Source organism: Leptonychotes weddellii, chromosome 1, assembly GCF_054177405.1.
Source record: "Leptonychotes weddellii isolate Sample4059 chromosome 1, ASM5417740v2, whole genome shotgun sequence".
Classification (NCBI taxonomy): Eukaryota; Metazoa; Chordata; class Mammalia; order Carnivora; family Phocidae; genus Leptonychotes; species Leptonychotes weddellii.
In genome coordinates, this window is record NC_138369.1 from 96,964,085 (window position 1) to 96,974,138 (window position 10,054).

Genomic DNA, 10,054 nt, shown 5'->3' on the forward strand with positions numbered 1-10,054 from the left:
TCCTGTAAAGGCTATGCAGGGCTAATAGAAGACCATCCACAAAGCTGCTTCTGGATGTCAGCAGCAAATGTGGTAGAGCCACAGGGATAATGTGTCCACCTAAAGATAGGGCCTGGACAACCACAGGTCATCTCTGGTTTGTGAGGTTTGGAGAATAGGGCCAGGAGTAGTTACCAAACTACATTTTATAACTAGTCGAGTGTCCTTAGACAAGTTACTTAACTTCTCCGGGTCTTCTCAGTAAAAGAAGGGACTTGGTCTCTCAGTGCCTTTAGCAATAAAATCTCAAGAATCTAGGAATCTTTGGTCATGGCATCAGTATAGCTTCATCCCATTTGTGAGATCCACAAAATCAGGCTGATTCTTAGAGAAGAAGAGTGTTCACAGTTATGAGGTCATAGGCCAGTCACGGACCCTTGGAGATTACATGATTCAAGATTGTGGGCACAGTGGCCATATGTAAGTCCTTCTTTATCCATTATCTCTATGACCTGAATGCTTAACTGGAAGATGAAATACTGGATCCAATTGTAAGCAGAGAGTAAGGCATGCTTTCAATTTCCACATCTCAGCATGAATTAGATCTGTTCAAAAGATCCAACATGATGCAGGACAAAATACATGCAAACTCATATGCTGACAGAGTTAAACATAAGGGTCTTTTTAATTTCTCTATGGGACTTACACGTTGAGGGTAAAGAAGAAGAAAATAGAAGAAAAACAAGTAATCCTTGGGTTACAAAAGTAGAAACTTCATCTACTACAGCAATAAATCCAGATAAGTGTTTCAAGGGACTTCTGATTGTTTCCTCATACCTATTTTCCTTCTTTTCCAAAGGAACAGAATTCCAGTTTCAATGGTAGGTATGCCCACTCAGAGCGAAGTCTATATTTTCCAGCATCAGTTGCAGCTGTGTGTGGCCAGATGACTAAGTGCTAACTGATGTTGAAATACTGAACGTGATTCTCTTTCTCTTCCTCCTTCCACTTGATTGGAATATGGTTGTGATGGCAGGAGTTTCAGCAACCATCTCAGATCATGAAATTCGGTGTAGGAATATAGAAGAAGCTTGGGTCTCTTCGTGTTCTGAAGCTGCCTTGCCAGTCCTAGGCTGCCTGTTTCTGCACTTCTCTAACGTGAAGAAAACCACACTTCTGTCATTTTAAATCCACTACTGTTTGACCACTTAATCTGATCCAGTAGAACAATTTTTTTAAAAAATTGAAAAGACCACACACACTTTATTTCCTCAAAACATTCATAGGCTATACTTAGAAAATATATTTTCCAAATTCTCAGGAAGTTGGCTCTCTGGCTTTTTTTTTCCTAATAGCATTTAATGAGTCTCGGAATACATAGTGTCAGCAAAAGGAAGAAGTAAGAAATGTGTAAAACTGAAATAAAATATCTAAAAAAAAAATATCAGTATGCTGGCTTAGTCTGGCACATTGGCAAAGAGTTTCGTTCACCACAATGGCCATTAAAGCATCACTATATCATGGCATTATAAAATAATTGTGCAAGATGACTCAATTTATTAGGAGGAAAAAATGCATTATATATATATATTTATATAAAGTATAAAATATTAGGTATGTGTGTGCTAGAGTGACCAGCTGTTCTGGTTTGCCTGGGATCGTCCTAGCTTTAGCACTGAGAGTGTGAAGAATCTTCATTTCTAGGCAAAGTGACAGTTTGTCACTTTGTCACTCTAGTACGTACGTACAATATTTTTGCAGAGGTATATATGAATATATGAACAAAATAGAGTTGATATATTTTCCTTGTCTATTACAATATAAATTGGCTTTTAGTGAAATGTTAATTTCTTTAAAATATATTGAGAATGTTTTACTACTAAGTCTATATTGTAGAATTTGAGAGTTTGTATTTACAATTACTTAGTTAACTTCATTTTAACAGTTACATTTGCAAACAGAAGAAATCATCACTGATTTTTACTTTTGTATTAAATTTTATGTTAGGAAGCTCTTCTTTGAGAAGCTTACTAAGGCCAAAAGTTTCCAGAACTCTCTTTTAGCCACTTAATAAATAGCATTCACAAAGTTAAAAATCTTGGTCAAAGTAATTATAAACATTCACATCTATATTCATGGATTTAATGAACTGGAAAACTGAGATTACTGAGGCTTGCATTCCGTTTTATAAATCTGGACTGTGTAACAAAGCGTGCTGGTCTTGGGCTCAGAAATTCACCATATGAATACTAGAGCACCATCACCTACCAACTGCAAGAAGTTGGGCCTTCCAACTAATCTTTATGGGTCTCACATTAGCCAGGAAATTAGAGATAACAGACTTGCCTCCCTTACTGAAGGATTATTATGACAATGACAAAAACTGAAAACGTATCTAAATGTACTTTCTAAAGCATAAAATAATATTTGCAATAAAAGTTGTCTTAAAAAAAGTTTTTCCAAGTTGTTCCCAGTGCATTAAATAAAAAAGAAGCAAACATGCAAAAATACAAACAAATAAGTGAATATAAAGATTCCCTTATATTGTGGGTAAGCCATTCTCAGAGGCCCTCCCGGGGATGTTCCTCTCTGTGCAGGCCTTATTTTACTTCACAGCAACATCTGCTGGTGGAGTCAAGAAGGTGCAAACTCAGGAGTACAACTGATCCCAGACTTAGTTAACAATTCAGAAGAGGTCCTCTTTTGTTTCAAGATGTGTCTCTATTTCTTGATCCACATTTGGGTTGGTTTTTAGAATATCATTTTTAATATTTCCCTATGTGTATTATTATTCAGTTTGAATATTCTTAATAAGATTGCTAGTAGCCTGTTTCCTAGAAGTTGGATTAATAAATTCTTTCTCAACAACCTGTAATAGGGTGAACTTAAAACTTTGTTCTTAAGAATAATTGTATCATGAATTTTTAATGGCTAAGTATTTCCCCAGGGAGTATAAAATTCCACAGATGAATCTAGTTCTGCCTTTAATATTTTAATATGGGTCTGGTACATGGCAGATGCTCAATTAGGGATGACAATGACAATGATGTTGATTATGATAATGACAATAAGAGGAATCATCGTAAGCATTGATGAACTACGTGCCCAGCATTGTGCAAAGTATAACTGCTTTATCTACTTAAGCCTCACCTCACCCTATGTGGTACATATTATTACTACCATAATAAATGAGAGGTTAATTTTCTCTCTCTATTTTCTGAGACAGCTCACCCATCAGTGGTTTGAATTTTGTCTCACATAGAGAAAGAAATGAAGTGAATTTATCATAATTAACTAGACAGTCTCTTCTAGACTATTGCCAGGAAGCCAGAAAGGAATTTGGACTCTTGCTGAGACAATATTACATTTTCTTTCCAAAGACTTTCGACTTAAGTTTCCAATCATTTGAGGTCATCTTGTGATCTATGCCAGAGGGCCATATAAAAGGCATATTGACAGAGAGGCATATTTCCTTATTATGACCACTGATTCAGAAACGTAAGGGAAGAGACATCACTGCTTTTAGTTTTGATAGCAGTGATGTGCATTGCATCACAGAGTTCCAAATCAAAATTTGGAAAGCGTTTCCCTGTAAGTCCTCAAATAATCCCTTATGGTTGGAGACATCCTCATTTTCAGGATCTCCAATAACGTTGCCAGTGTCCTGGGTAAAAGATGTGCTACATTATGCTGTATTAAGCACTGGTTGTGCTTCTGTATGCCAACACTGGGCAGGTTTTACAAGCATCTACATGGCTAAAAAACAAGTTTGGAGAATTATTCAGGAATACTGAAAAAGGACTCCCACTCTGAAAAGGTGGTGATGTCACAAAATATTAAATTACTTCTGATATTATTTAAGCAGAAAACAAATTTATTACCTAAGTGATATCCTTGTCTTATTTTTTAATTCAAAGGGAAGAATTTAATATTTCCAATTAAGTATGATTTTAGTTGTAGGTTTTTGTAGATATCCTTAATTAGATTAAGGAGATTCCCTTCTATTGCTAGTTTGTGGAGAGATTTTTTTTGGTCATGAACAGACTTGGAATTTTACAAAAGAAGAGGATATACATATGTATATAGGTATATATATATTATATTCTCTTAATTATATGTAATAATTTTATAGACACACATATATACATACACAGTATCCCCTTAATCAGTTTCAGGAAGTTCCTCAAAATTCCTAGTTCTCAAAAAACTTTTTTCTTTTTAAAGATTTTATTTATTTATTTGAGAGAGGGAGAGAGAGAATAGAGTGTGAGAGAGCTGGGGGGAGGGACAGAGGGAGAGGGAGAAGCAGAATCCCCGCTGAGCAGGAAGCCCCATGTGGGCTCGATCCCAGGGTCCCAGGATCATGACCTGAGCCAAAGGCAGCTGCTTAACTGACTAAGCCACCCAGGTGCCCCATCAAAAAACTTTTTTTTCATGCATGGGTACTGAATTTATGCGATGCTCTTACTGATCAGATGACTTTTTGACCTTTTAGTCTTTTACTGGGGGGGAGTTACATTTTGAATATTAAGACATGCTTGCAGGGCCCCTGGGTGGCTCAGTCCTTGTCTGCCTTTGGCTCAGGTCATGGTCCCAGGGTCCTGGGATCGAGCCCCTGCTCAGTGGGAAGCCTGCTTCTCCTTCTCCCTCTCCCACTCCCCCTGCTTGTGTTCCCTCTCTTGCTATATCTCTGTCAAATAAATAAATCTTAAAAAAAAGACATGCTTGCATTCCTAGGATAAACTCAACTGAATCATTATGAATTTTATAAAATGAGAATAACAGTCGTTCTTTCCTCATAAGATACTGGGAGAATTACATGACTTAAAAGACCAGAAAATGGTACACAGGAAGTGCTCAGCAAATATGAACTATTATTTTCCTTAAGCATTGCTGGAGTCATTTTGATTCATGATTTGTGATTTGTGCATCTATGTTCATAATTAAAAGGGGCCTGATTTTCCTTTCTTATGTTGTCCTGTTCTTGTTTTGATATCACATATATACTAGCCTCACAGAATTAGTTGGAGAATGTTTTTTAATTATCTGAAAAAACTATAGTCAAGCCTGTAATTATTACTTGCATATTTGTTCTAATTGGTCTATAAAACTAAATTGGACAATTTTTTTTTTCTTTTGTGGGGGTGGGGGTGATTTAAAAATACTGATATAATTGTCTTATTTGTCATAGGTATATTCAGGTTTTCTAACCCCTTAGCTCTCAAGTATGCACCAAGGCAATATCGCCCATGCCTTTAATCTTTTCTCCAAATGGAAGGACTTTTCACAGTTTCCTTCTCACTGGAAGAATTTGGAGAATACAAAACAGACAAATGGAGCCTAAGCAATTTAAATAAAATCAATTTCTATTTGCATTTGATGTAAAAGTCACATTATTACTTATATATAATTATTAGTAATGAAAAGTAGTAAAAACTGGCTTGGAATTACTGAAATATTTGCCTTCAAGGATAGATACATAAGCTCATTTAACACTCATGACTGACTTACAAGCATAAAGGAGGCATTTCGTTTGGAATCAGGGACAGACATCTGAATAAAACAACTGAAAAATATAATCAGTGGAGTAATATCAATCAAGTATAAGGAACAGTCACCCCTGGCACCACTTGCCCAGCCCCGTCTGATCTACCTTTTCATTAGTGTTTTAAAATGAAAGGAGAGTGGTTCTATTCATAAAATTTACAGATGCCAAGAACCTGGGAAGAACTGCAGATACACTGAGATGGAAGAATCATTATCCAATAAGGTCTTGTTATGCCAAAGCAATGGGCTGAATCTCTAAAAAAGAAAGGGTAAAAGGATAAAAGTAAATACATAAAGCTGTTTGTTGGTACCCAGTATTCATTTTAGCCATTGCTGGCAATAGCCCTGGATTTGGTTGGGGGGTGATCTGCACCCTATTCATGTGGTTCTACTGCAGTTGACCCCCATCTCCTGCTTTGACAGTGGTTCATTATCCAAGCCTGGTCAACTGAAATACTGTATTCCTTGACAACAATGATGGATTGGTTCAGAAATGGGCATGTGACCCATGTCAGGTCAAAGAGAGACAACGAGACTGAATATGTTTCTTTTGCTTAATTGGTATTCATGATGATGTGAGTTGGAAGCTGCAGAGGGCCATAACATGGAGCATGAAAATCCAATCCAAAGGAAGCAGAGCTGAGTAATGACTTTTGCGACTGCCATTGAGCCCTGAATCAAGCTATATGGGAAGTCTGATATACTTATGCACTTAGTCCTGTGTTCTGATAAGAAGTTCTTCCTCCTTCCCCTCCTCTTTCTCCTCCTTTCCTCTTCCTCCTCCTCCCCTTTCCCCCTCCTCTTTTTTCTTTTCTTCCTCATCTTCATTATCACCATCATTATCATCATCATCAAGTTGTTTTTACCTGGGTTTTCTATTACTTAAAATGCTACTAATTGGTAACATGGGATAATAATAGGACTTTTGTTATGGAATTCTTGTGAGGATTAAATGATATAATCCTATAATCTGTATAAAGTGCTTAATACAGTATTTGACATAAAAAGAGCATGAAATAAATTTTAGCCATTGTAGTTATAATTGTTACTGTAATCATTATTATTATCATTGAGAGGATGACCACTGGGTGGGGACTCAAGCATTGCCTGGATACTTGAGCTAAACCATGTTTAATGTCCCAACATAAGATTCTACAATTTTTTAATTCTAGTCTTGTAAAAAAATAAATCAAATCAAGAAACTGCAATACTTTAGCATTTTTTGTAGAAGTAGAAAAAATGGGAGAATGCAGATTAAGGTAATATAAGTCAAGGAGGAAGATCTAAAGGGGAGAAAGGTAATATAAGTCAAGGAGGAAGATCTAAAGGGGAGAAAACTATAGGTAAAGAAAAAAAGAAATCCTAATGACGGCTCCTAAAGCTGATTGCAGGGAATATATGACAAAGATTTGCAGAGCAGAAAACTTACTGAGAGACAGTAAGATCCCCTGTACTTTGCAGGTCTAAGTTTGATGGGCTCATGTGAACGGTTGTAGTTTTACAGACACATTAGTCTAAATCCAAGCCCTGAAATATGTAGTCCCAACTTCTTTTAGTCAAATTATCATTTTTATGGTAATTTTTAGAGTGCCAGATCAAATAAACCAAATCATTTGTTTATTTAAAATGTTTGCAGTGAATTCAGAAAGTGCATTTTGTGTTTCAAAAGATATCTTTGTCATTGAAAGTGCATTTCAAAAAAAGAAAAAAAAAAACAAATACATGAGCTAAGTTCTTGGTAGCCGTAAAGAAACACTTCATTTTTGTGTTTTTTTTTTTTTTTCAATATATCTGTTACTTGCAAGTCTAACTATCATGGTTTTAAAATGTGTGGTGTGTATATGTGTTTGTAATATCATATAGTATCTGTTCCAAGTATGTAGCCAAGGTGGTGAAAAAAGTGTAACTGCTTTTCTGGACTTTTAGAAAATTTAGTTTCATGATTAAAAGTTAAATTAGCAATTCAATCCTGTAGCCAAAGAAAATGAGAAATGAATGATACTGACTAGTAATATCAATGACAGATCTTTAGAGGGGAACACAGGTAGAGTGATGAAGTCCCACTGTCATGGCTGGGGTTCAGACATATCTGGGCATCTGGTAGACCACTGGGGTGGCTGGTCAGATGTTCTGGAGAGGGGAGTGCCAAGAACTCTTCTTGGGAATGTCTGGTACAATGAAAAAATCCTTAGTCCTTGGTGGGCCATAGTCATTTTGAGAACTGGATGACTGATTTCTTGCTAGCCTGACTCTTAGCTGGATAGGTGAGCCCAGGAAAGAGAGAGACCATTTTAGGACAGATGGATACATTTTACTGCAAACTTGGGAACAGGTTGGTATTGGGAGCTAAGCAGCTCCGCTCTGGGGCCTCTCTACCAAAGTGTAACACCAAGGAGAAAGACAGGTGTTTCTCCCCCCGCCCCATCCTGCCACAGGCTGCCACATGAAATTAATGTACCCCGACTGAAGCTTCGGGGGTAGCAGCACAAAGGAACAGAGGTTTCCATCCCTGGCAAGACAGTGTGCAGTGAAATCCATTCCTGGGCCCTCCAGGGTAGCAGCCACAGAGTTTGCTGGGCTTAGCGTGCTGGAAGTGGACACCACCACAGCATGCTGTGCCAGGAAGCATGGAGACAATAACAGCATGGGCTTATGGACTGGTGTGGAAACCAAGAAAGAGAACATTTGTGGGGACCCTTGGGGACTCTAAGAAATACTTGGTCTGGGAGGGTTGATGTTGAACTTGAGCACATGGGGTATGTGACAGTAAAATGTGGGCCAAGATACTCATGGACCTCATACATTTTTATTAATGAGAACTGGAGACATTGGGTGCATATCACATAATACATATACTGTTCTCTGATCCCAAATTAAAAAACAAAAATAAAATGGTTTCTGATAGATCTAAAGCCAAAGGAAAAAACATAAGACAAAGAGAATATTTTGATTGGACTAACCTGATCTCTCTCATGCAAACGTGAAACAATTAACAGAGATGTCCTAATTTGATTTTTTATGGTGGTATTTAACACAATTACAAATTAGTCCCAACATGTTAACATTTAAGAAGTCTTCATGTGTTCTCTGTCATGTTTTATCTAACATTCCTTGCTTTTGGAAACCAAAGGCAGAAAAGGTTTTCCCCCTGCCACTGAGAACAGTGGGATATGTTCCACTCAGTGCAGACAGATACGTTCTTCACAATTGGTAGCTGGACAAGGTAACCAGAAGCATGGAAAAGACCATTCTCCAAATTGAGAGACATATTTAGAAGAGAGAGAGTTTACAACTCCCCTGTGAATCCAAATAATTCATCTGCCCAGTGAAGAGACATAGATTCAGCCTGCCCAAGAAACCTCACCTCTGTTCATCAGCCAACTAGTGGCAAAGCAGAGAATCTAACATACCTCTCAATACTCTAGGTCTCCCTTTCCGCAAACCATAAAAATGGTTCATGAAAACACTTTAAAACCACTCCTAAAAAAACATCCCCAAGCTCAGCCATTGCACCATACCTTGGAGTATGCTCTTTACTATAACGTCTGTGTGATCAGCCAGGAGATCTGCCTTGGTGATCGCAGCCAGGGACAGGTAGTTGGACATATTCCTGCACAGTTCCTTGTTGCTTCTGTGGAGGAATTTCACTGCTATGGGGATGGCTAATGCCATCACAGGGGGTCGGTTGTAATTCTGAGGGAACATAAGAAAGCAACAAATAATAAGTGGCTCATTATTCATTCACTTATTCATTCATCCAAAAAATATTTATTGAGCTAATCTCCAGAGTACAGCTGTGAAAACACAGGCCCCACCCTGTTTTCATTGTATTTGGGCCTCTGGGAATTATTGCCCTTGTTGGGGAGTCTTGGAGGCAAACAGGCAGAAAACAGCCTAGGCTGATGAGGGCACGGACAGGCAAAGTGCAGGATGCTGAGGGAACAAAGGAGGAACACCTAACCCAGTCCTGGAGGGTGTCAAGAAAAGACTTTCTGGAGGGAGTGATGTCTTAGCTGGACCTGGTGAATGAACAGGAAATGGCTGCATGATGGCAAGGAAAGGGATGGACAGCAGGAAAAGCATGTGTGGAGGCACAGAGGTGATGATGAGCAGGCACCATTGGAACTGTGACTAGTTCAGCACAGTGGGAGTGTGGTACATGTGGGAACGTTAGGGTAGGGAGGTGAGCATAGGAACAGAAGTAAAAGAGGCGTGATTATGAAAGGTCTAGTATTCCATGCCAAGGAGTCTGGAATTGATCTTTAGGGTGATCAGGAGTCACTGATGACAAAAATAACTCATCAGATTTATACTTGAGTTAACAACCCAAGGAATGTTGAACAAGGTGCTTTTGACTATATCTTTTTTTTATTTTATTATATTAATCACCATACATTACATCATTCGTTTTTGATGTAGTGTTCCATGATTCATTGTTTGCGTATAACACCCAGTGCTCCATTCAGTATGTGCCCTCTTTAATACCCATCACCAGGCTAACCCATCCCCCTAACCCCCTCCCCTCTAG

At 38.0% G+C, this 10,054-nt stretch overlaps 1 protein-coding gene across 1 annotated transcript in view; it reads right to left on the bottom strand.

Annotated features, from left to right (window-relative positions):
• Positions 1-10,054, bottom strand: part of VEPH1 (ventricular zone expressed PH domain containing 1) — a 208,579-nt gene that overhangs the window by 165,004 nt on the left and 33,521 nt on the right. The window contains exon 4 of the mRNA XM_081828481.1: positions 9,045-9,219. Coding sequence (XP_081684607.1) covers positions 9,045-9,219 — 175 coding nt within the window. The remainder of the gene's footprint in view (positions 1-9,044; positions 9,220-10,054) is intronic.